Genomic DNA, 20,972 nt, shown 5'->3' on the forward strand with positions numbered 1-20,972 from the left:
CTATGTTGCCCAGGCTGGCCTCAAACTCCTGGGCTCAAGCAGTCCTCCCACCTCAGTTTCCCACAGTGCTGGACTACAGGCATATGCCACTGTGCCCAGCTCATTAACCCCATTTTAAAGCAGACTAAGGGAAAGAAAGGAAACCTTACCTAAGGTCACACAACTAATAAATGGCAGCACCATGGTTTGAATATGGATCTTGACCTCAGGGCCCTTGTTCTTAGCCTACAGGCTCTAACAAATGGTACAACTCTCAGATACACTGGCATCTCCTTCCACAGGTAGGTATATTAATGTCAGCTTCCAGATTTGTAATATAGAGTGCCTAGAATGACTGATGGGCTGCTTAATAAAATTTCATTAAGGAAGGAAAGAAGAAAGATACCTGTTTTGAAGAATACCTCTAGTGTTTTTTCCTCCTTCATAAACTTGATATGTGAAATTTGCAATTTGGCCTTTATTTTGGCCCTGGAGGTTTGAAGCATGAAACCCTTTCTTGTCAGAGAGCGCTCCTGCTTTTACCCTCCAGGAGGGATGCCTCTTCTCCAACATAAATCTGTTTTCCATGCAGGTATGCTTGAGTCCTTTAATGGAAAAGCAGTTCATATGTTACACTTCACACTTGACTTAGTCCATTTCACTGTATATGAATGTTTAGAATCCATTATGCAGTAGAAATCATATGTTACATATAACTAGTTTCTAGAATTATCTTTGCTCAGAGAATTATTTGGTTGGCTAGTGAAGACTGCTCCTTTGAACTTAGAATATCCAGTGAGTGGGAAAACTCCGAAATGATTTCCCTGAATCATCCATGGACGTCCATTCAGCAATGACATTAAGCAGATCTTTGGGCACCTGTAAGGAAACATAGTGGTTCCTAATAAAATCACATCCAGGCTCTTTGAGGTGGTCTGTGCAAGGAACGCTGTCACTTAGGAAGGGGCTGATCACTTTCTTACACTTGTAGGGACACGTGATTGGTGACCAGTTCCAAAGGATGAGGTGTGAATATTAGAGAATAGACATGAGGATCCAAGGTCAGGGCCCCTTCCCAGTAGACAGTCTCCTTTCACCACCAGCCTTGGAGATTAGATTTTATTGAGGAAAGCCAGCAGCTTTTCATCAAATGCCTCCTGTGGCCTGTATTGCTCTAGATGCAAGAGTTAATGATGAATGAGACAGTCCTTGCCCTTCAGGAGCTTCTGATCCAGTAAGGAAATGCCCTTCCTTCTCTTCCTTTCAGTCTTTTATAGATAACTTGCAGGAGACATGTCTCTCTCTATGTATATTTCTCAACATTCAGCCTCCCTTGCTTCATCCATGGTATGTGTTGCTTATTCTTTCCTTGGGAAGATGCATGCTCTCTTCCAGACCTTTGATGCCTAGGGATGGAAGACAAGCATTTTCTCCATCCATTCATGCTTTAGCCTTTCTAGAAGAGAGAAGAGAAAAATAGAAGAGAGGCCAGGTACAGTGGCTCACGCCTGTAATCTCAGCACTTTGGGAGGCTGAGGTGGGTGGATCACCTGAGGTCAGGAGTTTGAGACCAACCTGGCCAACATGGTGAAATCTTGTCTCTACTAAAAATTTAAAAAATTAGTCTTGTGTGGTGGTGCACGCCTGTAATCCAAGCTACTCGGGAGGCTGAGGCAGGAAAATCACTTGAACCCGGGAGGTGTAGGTTGCAGTGAGCCGAGGTTACACTACTGCACTCACCACTGCACTCCAGCCTGGGAGACAGAGTGAGACTCCGTCTCAAAAAAAAAAGAAGAAAAAAGGAGCTTTGAAGATTAGGTGTGTTTTCGGAATGAGAAATGGAGAGTGAGTGACATCAGAGGTGGCTTTGGGATCTATTGCTTAACAAGAATGTACTACATGGGGACTATTTGCAAACCATGACCAGGCTACCAGCTCAGACTCCGCTAGAAGCCAGGCAAATAATGTAAACCCGTGAAACAGAAAGTGTAAAATAAAGGATGGTGGGGCCTGTGGTGAACCCAGAGAGGAGATGGCTGGTATAGCTTAAAAGTTTTTGATTTCATGTTTTTAAAAAATGACAGAAATAATTTTTAAAAACACTTTGTAAACAGAACAAAATGTATCTGAAAGTTGGATTAGACCTTTAGGAGCTGATTTGCAAATCCTTCACCAGACCTTGTGAGGTCACTGCTCTGAAGGAGCACAAAACTTTGTTGGGGGGACAAGGCATAAAAGGTAAAAGGCACTGCGAAAGTTCCCTAGCTAAGACAACAGGTGAGTGGGTAGGAAAGGCAGCAAATGGTCATTCCTGTGTTCGTGGTTTACATTACTAATGGCCATGAGTTCAGAAGAGGAACTGGTCCCTGAGGGCTGAGAGCACTTCAGGAGAAAGGAAGAATATGTGCTGGGTCCTGAAGGATGGATAAGAGTTGACTAGCTAGGCCGTGGCTCATGCCTGTAATCCCAGCACTTTAGGAGGCCGAGACGGGCAGATCACGAGGTCAGGAGATCGAGACCATCCTGGCTAACGTGGTGAAACCCCGTCTCTACTAAAAATACAAAAAAATTAGCCTGGCATGACGGGTGCCTGTAGTCCCAGCTACTCGAGAGGCTGAGGGAGGGGAATGGCGTGAACCTGGGGGTTGGAGCTTGCAGTGAGCCGAGATTGTGCCACTGCATTCCAGCCTGGGCAACAGAGCAAGACTCGTCTAAAAAAAAAAAAAAAGAAAAGAAAAGAAAGAGTTGACCAGCTAGAGAAGAATGCAAAAGGCCTTCCAAGGAAAGATGTCTGGCGTAAGAGACTCCACATGGAGAACGAATAAGGAATTCATAGTACCCAGAAGAGAAGCTGATTCTGCAGAGATAGGTCTTGATTCTGGTCCTTTCCCAACTATAGATACTCATCCTTCCCACATAGACTGCCTTTGATTAAGTTATGAAGATTGCCACTCACCTGATTTGCTGATTCTAGGTGGAATTACCCACAACTATAGCTGACACAATGCTTCAGGGAAGGGGGGATTCATGATTCTGGAAAATAGCTAGAGAATGATGGACAGCCAGAGTCCCAAATGATCTCACAGTCCCCAAATTGTAGGATGGCAAAACTGCTCTGTCTTACTGAGATGACCATCCTTCTGTGGCATAATCATCCATTCTTGCTCTTGGAATCAAGTTTACCAGCTTGCCCTAAGGCCTTTAGACTTCTTCTGTCATGGAAAGTTGTATGGTGTTAGAGAAAGAACATCAGACCTGGAGTAGGCTTGAACTCAGTCTCTACAAGTGACTTTGGGCAAGTCATGAGTTCATTTATTTATTCGTTCATTTACAACCCCTTGTTGAATATTTCTGAGTGTGATTGTGATGCATGGGGCTAAGCATGGGGATGCGATGATGATCCGAACTTCATTGTCCTTGCCCTCATCCAGTTTACAATCTATTCAGGAAAACAGGGCTTAAACAAATAGTCACACAGCAAAATAAGAAAGGACAAACTGCAACTGAGTCCCCTGAAGAACGAGTGCACTAGGTGCTGTGAGAGAAATACCTGAGACTGGGCAATTTGTAAAGAAAAAGATGCTCAACTGGCTCATGGTTCTGCAGGCTGTACAGGAAGCACAGCACCATCTGCTTCTGGGGAGCCCTCAGGAAGCTTCCACTCACGGCAGAAGGCAAAGGGGGAGCAGGCATGTCACGTGGCGAAAGCAGGAGCAAGAGAGAGAGGGAGGGGAGGCACCACATACTTTTAAACAACCATAACTCGTTCACTGTCTCGAGGACAGCACCAAGGGAGTGGAGACTTGATTTGGACTGGGGGATGAGGGAAAGCCACTCTGGAGAAATGACTTTTAAACTTCAACTTGAGGGCAGAGTAGAGTTGTCAGAAATGGAGGGTGTGAAGTCAGGGGCCAGGGAGGAGACTCCTAGAGAGGAGAGGAGAGGAGACAGCAAGTACAAAGTTATGTCCCCTCTCTTAACCTCTTCCAGGCCTTCGTAGTCTCTTCCAGCTCTACAACCCAGTTCTCAGGAAGTCAACTCTGGATAGAAAGTGAGACTGAACATGGGCATTAAGAGGCACACTGACAGGAGCAAAGAAATTATCGTTTAAAAAAGATGAAGAACGTTCAGGTGGAAGAACCTCTGAATATGCAATTAGATATGGACTCAACTTTCAAAAGTTCATCTCAGAGCTAAATTCAAGTTACAAAAGAATTTGTGAGCTCCAAAATATGTCCTTAAACAGTAGAAAGTCTCTGAAAACAGGAGCCTAAGAAAAGAACTCAGTCTTAGGTTTAACCATTGCCCTTTAGCAGAGCCCAAGACTGAGTGGAGTTGTAGCTCCCTCTCGGGAACCTGGGCATGCCTCGCCCCCGCTGGAGAGGGCCGTGCTCCTTTGCATCCTGAGGTCCAGTTTTGGCAGAATTGAATACCTCAAAACCTTAGGAATAATAAATCCTTCTGGCTAACCAAAAAGTGTTTAATTCCTAAAGGACAAGCTGGGTTGAGCCACTTCTAGCCAGGGGTGATTGAAGACTTAATTCTGCAAGTGTAGCGATCTGGATGATCTGAAAGTGCTGAGTTTAAGGGTAATTGCTCAATTTTCCATCCATGTCAACAGGGAAAACAGGTAAAAGTGGCTGAACACAGCCAGGCAATAAGGCTGGAAGAGATGTGAGATGCTAGACTGTCAATGGAATTAGAAAAATGCTATCTGTAGAGGACTGTCGTCCCACTGTCTCTGCCTCTTCCTATTCATCTGTCTCTGGGCTTTCTAACTCTCTTTTGGACTCTCATTTTTTGCTTAATTTTTTCACCATATCCTTCATCCCTTCTTCTTCAAACAGCAGAGTCACTCTGAGCCGAAACAGCTTTGTCACAGAGAGAAAGTAGAAAGAACTCTTTAAGAACTGATCAGTGAAAACCCTGATGCTTCAACTCCACTCTCACTTAGTAAGAACATTTCATTATGTTGGCATTGCTTCCTTAGGCTTCATATAGCATATGAGACTTCCTAGGTGGTTCCTAAACCTGGTTCCTTGGCCTCCCTAATTTTAAAAAAATGATTGTAACTACTTCATATCATTTGGATATGTGTCCCTGCCCAAATCTCAAGTTGAATTGTAATCCCCAGTATTGGAGGTGCGGCCTGGTAGGAGGTGACTGGATTATGGGGCTGGCTTTCACATGAATGGTTTGGCACCATCCCCTTGGCACTGTCCTCATGCTAGTGAGTGAGTTCGGGTTGTTCAAGTGTGTGGTGCCTCCCCACCCCTCCCTCTTGCTCTTGCTTTCTCCATGTGACGTGTCTGCTCCCCCTTCACTTTCCGCCATGATTGGAAGCTTCCTGAGGCCTCCCCAGAAGCAGAGGCCACTATGTTTCCTACACAGCCTGTAGAACCATGAGCCAATTTAACCTCTTTTCTTTACAAATTACCCAGTTTCAAGTATTTTTTTATAGCAATGCAAAAATGACCTAACACACTACTTCTGATGTTTTATCAAATAACACTCCTTAAACTCAATTTGTTTTCCTAAGTTCAGAGTTACTAGGACTAGACATTAAGGTCTTTCTCAGTCTCCCTAACCTTTCCTAACACATGCGCATGTAGGAGCTCCACATCCATAGGGGGACAGGGACTGGGTGAGGTGGATTGGTGCTTACTGGTCGAAGGACTAAGCTGCCCTCTCTTTTGTCTCAGTGCTTTGTTAGATGTTGGTCTGTGTACAAGATATTGAGTAAGAAATTTGAAAAATCATTCTTCTAGGAAATAATATTGGTAATTAATGTTTGTGTTTACCATGAACCAGGCATTATGCCGACTGCTCTACCTGCCGTACTTCAGTTAATCCTCATACTTCTAAGGAGACACAGTGATTATCACTGTCTTACAGAGGAGGAAACCAAACTTTGTGAAGTTAAAAAACTCATCGAGGTCACGTGGCTAATAAGCAGTGATGTGTTCTCCAGGTGCAGGGAGAGGTCCTGATTGGTAGTGTGTGCCAAGTCTGTGGTGTAAATACTCCCACCATGATTGATTTCCAGCTCCCAGCATGACATCACTGATTCCGGAGGTGGGAAGAGATGGGCAGCAGCACTGTCACACAGTCTTTACTTCCTCTGTACAGGTACACAATAGGCACGCATAGCCTCAAGAGCACAGATAATAGGAACATGTAGTAAAATTCAAGAAGTGGTGAGTTTCGAATATTTATTACCTTTCTTTTTAATATAATCTACTTAGTTATAAGAATGTATAATTTCATCTTTAATGATGTTTCTGTTTGACAACCTGCAGGCAAAATTCCTAAGAAGTTAGCAAGTGGCTCTTTGGGGCCAGTGCGAGCTGCTCCAGCATACCACAGCTGGGAAGTGGTGGCGCTGGGACTCGGATGTGGTCTTTGTGTCTCCTAACCCCCCTGCTCACAGCCCTACTTATGGAGGAAGCCTGTCTCCACCCATTTTCCAGCCGCCTGTTGCACATTGGCTCCCCCATCCTGATCCTCAGCTTTACTTCTTGGCCATGTCCTCAGTTCTGTTGCTCCTATCATTGTCAAGTCTTGTCTACAGCAGGACCTGGGCTGGATAGAGACAAGCACAAGAGACCAGGTCTTTAAAGCTCTCGTGACATGAAGCAGAATCTTCAGGTTTGACTATTCCTGTCTTTTTTCCGTCAAATCCATGGAGATTACTTTTACATGATGAGTTCAAGAGTGCCTGTGCTAAATCCTTCAGAGGGGAGAACCTATTTTAGGGCTGGAGGAGTTTCACTGGGCTTGTACAGATTGCAGTGTGAGTATTGGAGAGTTGGAGAGGTTTGGTGAGAACTGAAATTCCACAGGGCCATGAGTCTTGATCAGACCTCCCGTGGCATTGGCAGGGCTAGGCCAGAGTCCCTAATTGTGCCCTGAAATGTCTTGGTCACACAAGACTTCTCGAACATACCATCACAAACATCCCTGCTCAAAACACAGTTGACAGTAGTAATATCTCTGGGGTTCCATTTTCCTTGTTATGTGAGCAGCTTGCTTGCATGCATCTGAAGAGGTAGAATGTGAAGAATGAAAACGGAAATCTTGTGATGTGCACGCGTGCATGTTTTAAACGAAGCAGGTTGTATTAACCTTCCTCCAGGAACACAGAGAGAAAGCTCTGTCAGCATTCTGTCATGCTATAGTCTGTTAGGGGGATTGTGATTAATAGCAAATCATCCAGCATTGAGCACTGACAAAAGTAAAAGAGAATCCGAAATCATTATCAAGATCAGGGTTTGTATGCTATACCTCCTTGGATTCTGTCCTCGTTTAATACAGAAGACAGGATCAGGATAGGACAAAGCCAATCCCATTTAGTTTTGTGTGATTGTCCCAGAGGTAACTGTACGTGGCGTTTCAGCTTTCAGGAAGAGGCGCGAGCACTTCTCCACCTCCACACAGTTGTGACAGGAGCGGGTGAATGAGGATGCGAGCAGGAGAGCGGCCTTAGATTGATGAGGACCACTGCCCAGGGAGATCTTAGACTGCTTTGATTTTTATTTGACCCGAAGAAAAAGAGAGGCTCAGTATTCTAGGGTGTCTGTTTCCAGTGACAGGAACTATATAAAGAAAAGGCACCATGTTCTCTGCAATGGAAAAAGATAGGTGTAGTTGTAGAATTGCTCCCAGTAGTCTTTGTAACCCAGAACACAACAGGTTGTGGCCTGGGATGACTGGTGACTGTCTGTGTTCTCCTGAATAGAAGGCTGTGGTTCATTTCTCTGTTTGAAGGCTGGCAGCTAGCTGTTGCCTAGGTGAGATGGGAAGGGACAAGCATGTTTGTGCATCTGAGGTCGGACTTAGGATGTCACTTGGCCCTCAGGTGGAGAAGTCTTTTCCTTCTGACACATCACACATGAGATAAGTTTCTAAAGGAGGACTTGAGGCAGCAAAACCTACATAGGGCAGAAATCTGGGGAAGAGATAATAGGGAATCCTCTGACCCTTGCAAGAGGCAAACTTCATGGCCAAGTGACACATCTTCCTTTTGTGCTTTAGGTTCTGTCAGTTTTCTGAACATTCAGAGATGTCCAGTGTGTGTGCGCACATGTGCACACATCTCTCTGTGTGTGTACTTGTCTATATACACACTCAGGAGGACACCAATGTGATTCCTGAGTCCACAAGTGTGGTTGACGGACTAGGTTTACCTAAAAGACCCTTTAAGAGAAAGCTCTTGAAAGATGATTACAGAATTGAGACACCATCATTTAAAAGTGCCCGAGGCGAACTCCTTTGAAAATTGCAGCAGCGGAGGGACAGAGAAAGAGCCCCGCCGCCCTTGATTGTTGCGCTGCTCCCTCAGGACCCGTTCTCCCCCTCCCCCTCTGTTTCTCATCTGATAAGAGAGTGAGCAGCAGTAAGACTCCTCATCTGTCTTATGAAAATTCGATTCCGAGTGGCTGTGATCAAAACCAGCTGGCTGTCACCAGCAGTGGCCTTGCGCAGAGGGAGCCGCTCAGAAGCGTTCTGTATGTGGGGGTGTCACGAGTGGCACCGATCAAAGGAGCATTTTTTTAATAAATATATATAAGGAAAAATACAAAACCTAAGGATTTAGAATAAAAGCAGTGTAGTTTGTCTTGTTTTTCTCAGTGTAACATGAAGAGGATGAAATAGAATCAGATATGCCTGGTTTCTAATGTTCTTCCACTGGCGGTTCTGAGAAGGTGCTCTCTGTCACATTAATACCAGATCACTCATCTTGGGCCTTATTGAAGAGAGTGGAGAGTTCCGCGGCTTCCATTCCTTCTAGCCACTTTATTTCTTCGTCACGTTTAAAGTCCTTTACCCCTCCTTGTCCTTAACACATCTCCACAGATGAAAGCTGGGGCCTGCACGAGGCTCTGAGAGAGCTACTGCAGGACTTGGTTCTTCGTTTCCTTCAATAGACAGTAACCAGTGGGGCAGTACTCCCTAAAGGTCACCCGGGCAGATGGCCCCAGGGTCCTCTTCAGAATGGGGTCATTTGAGACTGCTGGGCTCTTCCCTATAGAGAGTCCCCTCAGGGCCCTGCCTGACTCTCAGGCCTGCAAGGCTGAGTCCCGGCTGCCGCCACCTTGCATTGCCAATACTGATTCTTGTATAACCTTCAGTGGACCTGGGTGGGATGATAGGAACATTGCTGTCTGGGAGGAGACAGTCGTGGCTCCTTCAGAAAAATGCTAACATCCCTCTGTGGGTAACATGAGGTCCAGCCAGGTCGACATGCTTACAAACCCCCTTCTCTGCTGAAGATACAGCCAGATCCCAACTGTGCTGAGGCCTGGCCGACCTCAGAAACCAAACTCAGTCCAAACCTCCCTCCGCAACCCATTGTCAGCCAAGAGAGCCGTCACGGCTTGGGGGGCTGTGAGGAGCAATCATCTATTTTGATCTTCCTCCTCTTAAGGTCTGTGATCCTTTTATCCCAGCAGTATCAGGAGAGATTCAGTTTGGAGGAGCACGGAGGCATTTCAACATATGGGCACCCCAAACTGGCGCTGCAGAACAGGGCCTCCTCTCCCTGCCTCCCCATCGCACACCTCCTCAGGGACCTGCTCGTGCATGGCTCCTGACCATACGCCCCGCTGTGTCTGCAGGGCCAGCGCATGCTGCGTGCGGTCAGTCCTAGTCCACAGCTTTTGCAGCGTGGCTCCGTAGCCACTGTTGCAGTTTTCAGACTCTTTCTCTCCTACCTGCCAGTAACGAGCACAGCCCTGGACCCAGCTCTAATCAGGTGAAATCACAAGGGACACGTCTTCATAACGCAGACCTGCCAGAGACCTGAGACGTGTCTGTGCCCCTTGTCCCCTGATTCGAGGAGTGCAGGGGACCACGCAGGAGCTCCTCTGAGACTGCCTCTTTCCCTCGTTCCTTCGGGTGTTTGAAGCCTGTTGCCTCCTGCTTTCCCTTTTCTTTTCCCTTTTAAAAAATTCTCAATTTTTTCACTTAGAAAAAAAATTATTTATACGATTGAGATCCACTAATTAAAGCCATTTTCTGGTATTTGGTTACTGGAGCGTTTGATGTCTCTCTGACAAGACCATGAAATGCACGGAGTGTCCACAGGGACAGAATTTGCTGAACACGGCTCTTTGTAAATGAGGGGACATAGTGTCGCAGCAGCTCATGAATATGAAACGCCCATGATGCCACCTCAGTGGACTTGGGAACACAGATGAATCCTGTCATGTGCTAAATGAGACCAATTTCTTTCACTTAACTTCATCTTCAATCAGACCTTCTTCCATTTGCCTGTTTAAAATTCCCCATACGTGATGCAGAAGGTAACAGCATTCAGTAAAACAAAGTTTTGCAGATGCAGAGAAAAATTATAATGATCTCTGGTTTTAAGTTGTCATCTCCTAAAAACATGGGCATTGTTTTCTTCCACTGGAGAGTTCTGAGTGTCTGGTGACTTTGGACATAGAATCAGGGGTTTGTCTGGACTGCTCTTACTGGGGTGTCCTTAAGCAGCATGTCCAGATCGCTTTCATGTGGATTGGTTGTTGAACTTGGCTGGGTGTGGTGGATGTGAGCCCTGAACAGCCTGTGAGTGCTCTGCAGTGGCCAGGGCACTGAGTGGGAAAGAAGTTTGGGAAGAGATTGCGTGTAACCAAACAGAGCATTTGCCTTTGGAAGCTCATTGAGTAAATGAAGTGAGCGGGGTGGTGTCGTCATTAAGCACCCTAAAGAAACTGGAAAGCTAAGCCAACCATTTGTATCGTTTGCTCAGATGTCAAGGTGAGAAAGTGCTGGAGTACAGAAGAGACTCTGTAATTCTATAGAAGCCCTTCTGAACACGACCAGGGAATCCTACTCAGAAATCCCCAACCAAGAAAATTAGCAGAGTAGACCCTAAAGGGTTACTGAGAGAAGAAGCTCCCTGCCTGAAACATCTCTGCCTGGGTGGGACCCAGGGGCCAGATTGGGGTGTCTTCTTTGTTCTCTCCTTCCTGCTGGAGTTAGATTTATACTCCAGGTGAAGAGCTGGGTAGTGCTTGGGGTATACTCATTGCAAGCTAAGTCCAATCTAAGAAGTCACTTTCTGTTCTAGCGGTACCCAAACAGGCAAACAACAGCTGGATCTGAACGTCTTGTGCATGCTATCACAAAACGCATCACAGAGATTTGGGGCTGGCTTCATTGGAAGAGGCAGGTAGGCTTTTGACTGTCAGGCCACGGGAACTGAAAAGGATCCTTCTGGGACTCTGCTAGGTAATTAGCATTTTAGTGTGCACATGTGATGATATTATCCATAATGAATGTATTTCAGGGCAAATGGCAGTTGCCCTCACATCCAACAGCTCACATCTTTGAAACCAGTTGTAATTGATCAATTGGTGTTCCATAAGTTTCTATTTATTTAGGCAGCACCCATTTATTTCTGTGGTATCATCTGCTGAACGATTTATTGGGTAGATGTGTTGGGTGTCGGCAGACTAGTGTTCTAGTATCAAAATGGGTTTCCCATTTGGCGATCTCTCTTTTTCAAATAGATCTGTACTGCTGTTGCTGTGCATTCATAAGCCTCTGTTGGGTGCTTCCAGAATGTGGAGATTGGTGAAGAGCAGTGTGACCCAGCCTCAGGGTGGATGCCAAATGGACCATATTGGACCAAGTTTGAATGACTCTTCCTCTGAAACTTTGTCTCCACGCATCCATTGTTTCTTAGATATGCACAAGCGTTTCCCAGGGGGCCTTGCAGGTCTGAAGGAAGCCAAAGCCTTTGCTATGATGTTATCAAATCCAGGAAGTAGCCAAGGATTACTCTTTGTTCTTGTGAGATGAATCCTACTCAGGCAGCTTTAGGACTCAGTAGCAACTCTAATTGGAACAAAGTAGAGAAGTAGAGAAGGTTGACATGGCTCTTCCGTGTGTGTCACTTCCTGACCTGAGGAGCATCTGTTGAATGCAGTTCTATTCAGTTGTTCCTAATTCTTCCAGTCCTTGGAATGCACAGATGCTGGGTTGTGGCTTTGCTTTCAGCTAGTTCATCATCCAGGGGGCAGACTTGGGGCAAATTTCATGGATTCTACCTCCTGCAAGGTAATGAGAGCTACCCCGTGGCCATGAATAAAGTATTATGGAAGGATAAAGTAGGAAGCTCTTATTTCTGCTTGTTAGATTCAGAAGTGATCCACTAAGGAAGGAACATGCATTTTCTATCCTGCTTAGTCCCTCTGGGTTTTCCCCCATCATGCCTTGGAAGGGGTCTGGCGTAGCCCAGCCACAACGTCCCGCCTTCCATTTCTCCAGTGTTGCCAGTTACTTCTCACTGCCGAGCACCTTTGCACATGTTCCCCGCCTAGCCGAATCCTGCTTCTCCTTCAGCTTCAGCTGCCCTGTCCTCAATGCAGAAATACCTTCCTTCTTTAACTCCTCAACCCTAACCCTACTAACCCTAAGTTTCACAGGACATTAAGTGAAAACTGTCTTGAACATGGGCAGCTGTCTCACCCTTTCACTATAGGAGGAGGGGTCTTTGAAGGCATTTCACTTTTGAGAAGAAAGCCTGTGTGGGGCGTGGCAGGGCTCAGGCATCACAGCCACACTGAAGTCCATTACTCATAGTTTCACCCCATGCAAGCTGCTTAATCTTGCTTAGCCTCAGTGTTCTCTTCTGAAAAATGGTCATCACTGGCAGGAGAAAATGAAGGTGGAGCCATATAGTTTCTCTACATATGTAATATTATAATATCGGTTAAGTCCATAAGAATAGTTATTGACTATTATACACTGATCACAGTGCTAGTATTGTATAAAGATCATTGCATTTAATACTTACAGCAACTGACTGGGTGGGCGTGAGTCTGATCTTCATTTTATTGATGAAGAAATTGAGGCATAGAGAGAAAAAGTCACACAACTAGTAGGTGGTGGAGCCAGGGTTTGGAGCGGACCCTCCTTCCTCCAGAGCCTGCCTCTTGACCACGGAGCAGGAGTTCTACATAGCATGCCCCTGACCTCATTGCAGCTGTTCATGTTCTTCTCGGTATTAGCAAAATTGAAGAAAAGGAAATAAAGTAAACATAATTTTTGGATTTTTTTAAATGGTGGTTGCTTTTCAATAGTACCAGAACTGAGTCCTGTCTTCCTCGTATTGTCTCTGTTAAAATCGTGTGTTTTGCATGTCAGACTTTACAACCTGAATCAGGCTGCATCCCCAGTCCGCCTTTGCAGGTCGTCACTGTCTCTTACTGGAGGCAGGCCAGATCACTGCTCAGAGGTAATTTTGTGAAGAAGCTGGTTTCTTAAGGCTGTTTTCTTTTCTTCTGTGTTCGTTCGTGGTATATGTGAGAGTAGGGGAGTGGGGAGGAGGGAAGGAGATAAAGAGAAAAAAAATTCCCGAGAACATGTTATGTGCTCATGAGCACTTGCCTGTGATTGTAAATCAGAAACTGTAAAATTCTGAAGTTCTTTGAAGTTTGCCCAAAACCTGCTCTGCAGACACCTGTTCTGCTGGGGGCTGGAGTTGGATAGCCTGCCTCTGCTGCGATGGCTCAAGCTGTCACCGCACAAGAATGTTCCAGCTTGCCTTGGCCTGGCTGTCATCGCTGGCTCTGTCCCACTCAGGCGGTTCACCGAGTTCTGCTGGGCACCAGGCTTCCAATTAGAGAGAAATCCCACTGTGTGGCCAGCCCCACCAGCGCCGCTCTGAGCGGCCCCTTTGCCAAGGCCTGAGCTGACCTCTGATCTGTCACAGATGGGCCAGCCCCACACACTTTGTGCACATTTGGAGGAGGGGGTTGGGGACGAAGAGGGACGCCTGTGGGGAGTGAGAGTGGTCATCGGGCAGAAGTGCAATTCCTCAGAGCCCCAAGACGCTGGGCAGAGTTGACAGGACCCAAATGCTAAAGTTGTGGAGGGAAAGGGGAGTTTGGGAAGACCCTGTCCTGAGCCCTAAACTCAGCACGGGGCATTTTCTTACCAACTTCTGAATATTCATCTCAGGCTGGACTCTGCACCCGAGGAGAGCCAGGCGCACTCCAAAACTGTCACGCTGCCGATGGTGCATGGCACAGCCAGCTTCCTCCCTGTCCCTCCGCAGGGCCTGTGCAGTCTCACCAGCCTGGGGCACAGCATTCTCAGCAGCCTGCACAATGGACTGTATTAATCACACAGAACAGGAGGGAAAAAGAAAGCTAAATTTCTATTAGCATAAGAAATAGAATCTTAGAGCATTCCATCTCCAACTCTCTAGCAGAATAGAGAGAGATAATCTAAGCTCCGAACAGCTTCTTTCTAGATATAAGACTTGCTGAATGTGGTTCATTATTTGGGGGGTGGTGAATGTATCTCTTCTTTATTTTCCCTATCAGCAATTTCTTTTTATTTTTAATCCCTTTTCACACTTTTTATCCCTTGTTTTCGCTGCCTGTCTCTTTCTGTCTCTGTCTCTCCCTTGCATGCTCTCTTTTTCCAGGTACAACACCTGTGCCTCCACAGTCGGAAGTCATAATAAAGACACCAGGCTTGGAACTGACATTTCCATCCTCTGGCATTGCTTGACTAGAGTGATCGAAAAGTCTAAATCATGAATTGCCTGAAAGTGGCAAAAGGGTCTTCTCAGCTGTTCTTGAAACGATTTTGCACCTCTTGTAAAACTAAGAGTGAATTCAATCCATGAAAGCAGAAATGAAAGATGTCTTCACCAGTCTCTCTTTGGGATTTTTTCCTTCTCTCCGTATTTATAGTTGCTTTGGGAATTCCAGGACTGTCTCACCCCACCAGGCCTTTTTTCTTGCACCATCTCTCTCTTCTCCCCCACCCCTGACTGTTTAAAACAAAATCTCTTAACCAGTGATACTCATTTGGAGAAGGAAATGTTTCTTTAGGGTGTTAGGTTGACCCAAGAGAACATGGACAATTTTTGGTCACTTAAGCAAGTTGCCACAGTTAAGGGATGGACTGGTTTCCCAGTTTCTCTATTTGCATGATTTTGTTGGACTGGTGAAAGAAATGACCTCGTGTCTCCTCTTACATTGTCTGGAGAGTTCAGAGATGGAAAATCTTGAGACAACAAGAAAAGCATGATCGTAGAATCAGCATCACTGATTACATTAGATCTGGTGAATGGAGACCTGGATCCCAGGGAGTCAGCCTATGTCATTAGGTGGAAGACGCCCTTGAGATGCAGGCTGAGGGCCCTGATGGTTGCACTCCCAGGCTAATGCACATAGAGATCTGGGTCATGAGGAGTGGCACTCACTGCGACATCCGCTTTGTGGCACTACACATTCTCAATTCCTCTGTCCCTGACCATGCCAGGCTCACTTGTCAGTTCCTCTTCTTTCCTCTCCTCTAATAAGCCCTTTGTTACATTTATTTCTTTACATTTCTCCTTGGAGATCCACTATAGTGGCTCCTATCCTGTCACATGCATCAGGATCACCAAGGAACGCCTGGGGAAAAAAATCCGGATGCTTGAGCCTTACCCAGGAGGTTCTACCTCAGCAGGTTCTGGAGTGAGGCCTGGGATTCAGGCATCACTGAAACACCACCTTTGATCCTCCCCCGGTTTGTATCTGAGTGTCCTTCCTGCCCCAGCCCACAGCCCCATGGCTGGTGTGTGGAAGGGGAATGAGTGAGAAGTGGAGAAGCAGGCACAATCCCTGTGAGTTCTGCAGACAGTGTTGCTTCTGCCTCTCCTTGCAGATATTCCTATCATTCCGGATCTGGAGGAAGTACAGGAAGAAGACTTTGTTTTGCAAGTGGCAGCCCCTCCCAGGTAGGTTAAATCAGATATGATTGGGGAAGCAAAGAACATGTAATTAATACACTCCAGATATCATCTACAGTGGACCTTTGACGCCCCCAATGTCAGTCTGGATCTTTCTGGTATTGGACTCCATCCAGGGTTCCCATTTTGTTAAGACATTTTATTCCCATTCTGGTCATCCCCAGCTGTGTACAAGGCTCTGGGGACAGTGGCCCAGCAGCACTCCTGGAATGGGTCCTGCCTGGGGTTCCCTCCTCTCGCTCTCTCTTTCCTTCAGCATCCAGATAAAGCGGGTGATGACCTACCGTGACCTGGACAATGACCTCATGAAGTACTCAGCCATTCAGACGTTGGTGAGTGGAACAACTTCTGCATAGAGAGGCGGGCCCCAAGCAACGGGCTCCAATCCGTAGAGATTTCTCAGTTCCTCCCAAGCTGTACAGCACCTCCACCAGTCCCTGAGGCTGGCTGCCTGGTGCCCATACCTCTGCTGCAGGTTTTATCCTCGTTCACCTCACAGCAACCCTGGACCCAACATATTCCAGTGTTTCTCAGTGCCAGGCTCCCACCTGGCTGCCCCCTTGGCACCTGATGGCACCCCACTTCCCTCTGTCCCTGTGGACATGCTGCTGTCACGCTCTGCCCTCCTGGTATGGTCCTTTGCCCCAAATCACGCCCAGCATGTAGGAAGCATAGCCCTCCCTCATTTCTCAGTGGGCATGTGGTTTATTCATGATTTTACTCTCTTGTGAAGGCGTTCCTGCAGGTCTCAGTTTGGGAAGTTCTGATACACAAAAACTGATCCTGATTCTGTGAGAAAGAGTTGCCTGAAAGCCCTCAAGGTCCTCAGGCTGACCTTTTTTGTTTGCATTCGCAGGATGGAGAGATCGACCTGAAACTCCTCACCAAAGTGCTGGCGCCAGAGCATGAAGTCCGGGAGGTACAGTGGTGGCAGCAGTTCCCCGATCTCTCAGCTCTGGCATTCCCATAACCAGCCGACTCCCGGGCTGGCCTGTGCCTCCCTGAGGACTGGATGGGAGGGAGGAGTCAGCTAAAGTTGAGGGAAAAGGCCTTTCTTTGTCTTACCCAGCGAAACCCTTCTTGGCAGGATGACGTCGGCTGGGACTGGGACCATCTGTTCACTGAGGTGTCCTCAGAGGTCCTCACTGAGTGGGACCCACTGCAGACGGAGAAGGAGGACCCTGTGGGGCAGGCCAGGCACACCTGAGCCCGTCACCCATGCTCTAGACATGAAGAAATGCAGTGAGCTGAAAGCTAAAGAAGCTTGCAAGCAGCTCGAATTTTTACCTGGAATATTTTGTAATAAAAATATTTATATTCAGTCAACCACATTGGATAATTCCATTGCAATACATTGCTTTATTCTGTGCCATCTCCTCCATTTCTTTCCAGTCCCTTCTTGGAAAAATGTATCACAAGTGAAGGAGAACTTTTTTGTTGTTGTTGTTGAGACAGAGTCTCGCTTTGTTGCCCGGACTGGAGTGCAGTGGCCAGATCTCAGCTCACTGCAAGCTCCGCCTCCCGGGTTCACGCCATTCTCCTGCCTCAGCCTCCCGAGTAGCTGGGACTACAGGCGCCCGCCACCTTGCCCGGCTAGGTTTTTGTACTTTTTAGTAGAGATGGGGTTTCACCATGTTAGCCAGGATGGTCTCGATTTCCTGACCTCGTGATCTGCCCGTCTCGGCCTCCCAAAGTGCTGGGATTACAGGCTTGAGCCACCGCGCCCGGCTTAGGAGAACTTTTAAACCAGCTGATAGGAACTCGAAACTCGCGGCCTTGTTGTGGAGCATGTGGAAGAGTTTGATTCAGGAGGAGGAGTGGGTACTCCTGCTGAAAGGTATTCACTTCTCAGGAGGTTGCAGACAGTTGCCCGCTGGGGTTCTGGGGCGGGGCCTCCCTTCCCATGGGTGCTCTGGACCCTTTGTTTGTGACCTTAGTGATGCAGCACTGCCACCTGCATCATAGGCTTCCAGGCAGCTGCAGCAGCAGGAGGAAGCCGCGGGACGGATAAGGAGACCCATTCTTCACTTGCATCAGGGTTTGGTGGCTGTTGTGAAACATTCTCCTTTCTCCCCTCTTCCTGCAACCCATGCCTTGAGCTCCAAAAGCTTCTACAGGTTCCCAGAGCCTCATTTCTGATTCTCATGGGAAGAGGCCAGCCAGCAGCCCTGAGAATTCCATGGAAGCCCTCTCTTACGGAGCCTGGGCCTCCCTTCTCCTTATCGTTTCAGGTACGTGGCAGCCATCTCCACTGCTGCAAGTATTATAACCGCCTGGTTCCAAGATGTGCTGAGATCAGGAGCAGAGTCCCACCCTTCTCCTACACAGAGATATCTTTTGTTTTTGTTTTTCTCTTTTCCTCCCTGAGACTTTGTCTGAGGACAGAGCCCCTTCACTGCCTGCTTCTCTTGGATGGGGCTTTGGGTTAGGCTGGCAGCAGCTAACTAAGGCCCACTCCCCAGCCATAGGGAGTGCTGAGTGCTTCTCTTATCCTGCCTGGAAAGCTCTTCATTAAAATTCAGAAAAACAAAGAGGCTCAACACATCAAAAACCCAGTGGGGGGTTATTTTTGTGTGACTACGGTGCCCTTCCCCGGCGAGCCACATGGCTCCGGAACAGGCAGAGTGAATGCTTGTCTGTTAATTATAAACTCGGGGATTTAGTGGCTTTAGGGTTCCATTTCCTCCTTTTCCAGAGTCACACTTTTAGCCCAGGCAGCCCCTCTTTGGAATAATTCCCATGGCCACTGAAAAGTTTCTATCCAGGCTAGTTTTGCTTGAGTCTACATCATTCTGAAACCCAAAGGAGAGAGGCTGTATTTCTACTCCCTTAATTACTGGAAATCCAACTGCCTCAGGACTCTGATAACCTTGGAGGTCTCCAGCCAACCTGAGCAAGTGGCTAGGGGCTGGCTTCCTTTCTCCCTTTCTTTCACAACAACAGCAGCAATGAGATCTGACATGGAGCTCTCACTGCATGCCAGGTGCTGGGCTCAGCACATAGGAATGATCAGGTTTCATCCTCACAGCCTCCCAGTGAAGCAGATGCTGTGGTTATCCCATTTTACAGATGAGGAAACTGAGGCTGAGCGAGGTTAAGAGATCGCCCAAGATTATCCAGCTGAGTGGCGGAGCTGGAATTCCAAGTTCTGATGCCACAGCGCCTTAACACCTGTGTTTCTGTTACCCCTGCTGTCTTCAGCTTGGGAAAGTAATCCAGTTTATAGCAGACAGAATTACAAGTTCATCGGGAGAAAGAAGTCCACAGCCACCCCCCTCCCCAGCCCCCACTCTTGTCTGTGGAGTGACCACAGAGCATTGGGCTTCTGTCAGTCCCCTCTTGTGAAGCCTGGCAGCATGGGTGAGCTCAAGAGTCCTGGCCCCAGGGCGGTGAGACCTGGGTAGGAGCAGCTCCGTGTTGAGCAAATTGAGCTCAGACAAATCAGGTCCAGGCCACATGTGACTGAGTCTCCCTTCACTTGTCCTGTGCCCTGGCCACGTCCTGTCTGGGCGTTTTCCTTTTCCCAGCATTTGCATATCATATCTTCAGGGTGCCAGAGAAATGGGATGTTCCAGAATCTACGACCCCCCCCCAGTTCTCATCTGACATGGAAAATACCTGCCTTAGGTGACATCCAGCGGTGTCATATACTTGACTTCAGAGAGCCTTTCAGGAAGGTGGCCCAAGAGGGCAATGACAGAATCAGCAAGCATCCACAGGTAGCAGCAATATGGTTTGGTGCAGGCATGGGGGAGCATGAAGTGAAGAAATGCTGCCATTTCTCTGCCATACATGGCTTGTTAACCAGTTCCTTACCAGTTTCTCCTAGACTGGCTCAAGTCACCTCTGAGCAGGCTTGGGTAGCCCAGCTGGTCTCTGACAAAATCTCCCCTGGTGTCTTTGGCATTGGATGGTCACTGCAGAAATGCCGTTCATAGGCTGGGCTGTGATGGGGAAGTTCATTACTTTGTAAAATAATTGATTGCCACTTCCTTCAGGCCAAGCTCCGGTCTAGGCACTCCAGATACAGAACTAGACAGGTGAAACTCCCTTCCCTTATAGAGCTTACATTCTGGAAGGGGAGATGGACAAATAAAGTAAAATAGATAGTGTCTCAGGTGGTAAGAGATACTATAGAGAAAAATGAAGCCGGCACAGGGAAGGGAGTGCTGGGGAGGGGGGTTGTGATTTTTTAGTAGGGCAATCAGGGGAGGCCTCCCTGAGAAGGGAGCATTTGGGCACACACCTGACCAGGTGAAGGAAGGAGTGAGACTGGTGCCCAGGGAACAGCGCTCTCAGTAGCAGGAACAGTATTTGCAAAAACCCGGAGGAAGGCATGTGCCTGACCTGTTGGAGGAGTGGCTGGAAGTCAAGGTGCCCGGGGTGGGGGTAACAAGGAAAGAGAAGATTCTCTGTCTCACTCTGCCCAAGGCCCGGCTTGTCACAGAAAAGGCCTCTGGGTGTCTGGGGTCCCCTCCCTCCTGTGATGACAGCATTCTCAGGCTTCCTTGGGCTTGACAGGCAGACTATGGAAAACCTTCCTCAAACTATTGCATGGCCTCTTCATGCCTTGGCCTGGAAGAGGCGGAACTATTGATGCTGCATTGCAGGAGAGGAGAGCAATGAGCTCTGTCTGTCAGAGACCAGAGGTTAGGAGTCTGCTGCCAGCTCCCCGCCAGGAAGGAGGGTGTGCCCACTGCACCAGGCAGTCAGAGAGGCACTATAAGGCCCCTGCACAGAGTGCTCCCTGGGAACTCGGCTCCCAGTGAAGAGCTCAAGCCAGAAATTCATCCAGGCAGGCCAGCAGCTGAAGCTTAGGTCATCTCTATCCCTGACTGGTGACTCATCCTTGCTAAACCCCAGGACAGTCCAGACGGGCTTTTATAACTACATGCTCCCATTGGAAACTGATGCCACCACCTGTTCAGTGTTGCTTGATCAAAATGTGTTACTTGAACAAATCAAGGTCTTCCTGCTTAGTAGGTAAGGATGCTTCTGGGCTCATTGCTACCGGAGACCTGCATGCAAGGTGCTGTTTACTGCAGAGAGATATGGAAGCGTAGACTCTGCCTTGCTTGACCAAGCAGCACCATGCTTTTCTCCTTGAGGTCAAAGAGTCAATGGGGAAAAGGGTAGGTAGAGGGAATAGGAGTAAGTAACAGTGGCAAAGAGCACAGGTTCTAGAATCAGGCAGAATGGGGCTCCAGTCCCAGCTCTGCCATGTAGCTGTGGG

General features: G+C 47.6%; 1 protein-coding gene across 2 annotated transcripts in view; it reads left to right on the plus strand.

Annotated features, from left to right (window-relative positions):
• Nucleotides 1-17,118, plus strand: part of IFT43 (intraflagellar transport 43) — a 98,318-nt gene extending 81,200 nt beyond the window's left edge. For both annotated transcript variants that reach the window (XM_011981573.1, XM_011981572.1), the window contains exons 6-9: nt 15,655-15,727; nt 15,996-16,071; nt 16,596-16,658; nt 16,827-17,118. In XM_011981573.1, coding sequence (XP_011836963.1) covers nt 15,655-15,727; nt 15,996-16,071; nt 16,596-16,658; nt 16,827-16,946 — 332 coding nt within the window. In that variant the 3' untranslated portion in view covers nt 16,947-17,118. The remainder of the gene's footprint in view (nt 1-15,654; nt 15,728-15,995; nt 16,072-16,595; nt 16,659-16,826) is intronic.
• The last annotated feature ends 3,854 nt before the right edge of the window (nt 17,119-20,972 follow it).

This window comes from Mandrillus leucophaeus, unplaced genomic scaffold (assembly GCF_000951045.1).
Source record: "Mandrillus leucophaeus isolate KB7577 unplaced genomic scaffold, Mleu.le_1.0 Scaffold228, whole genome shotgun sequence".
NCBI classification, from domain to species: Eukaryota; Metazoa; Chordata; class Mammalia; order Primates; family Cercopithecidae; genus Mandrillus; species Mandrillus leucophaeus.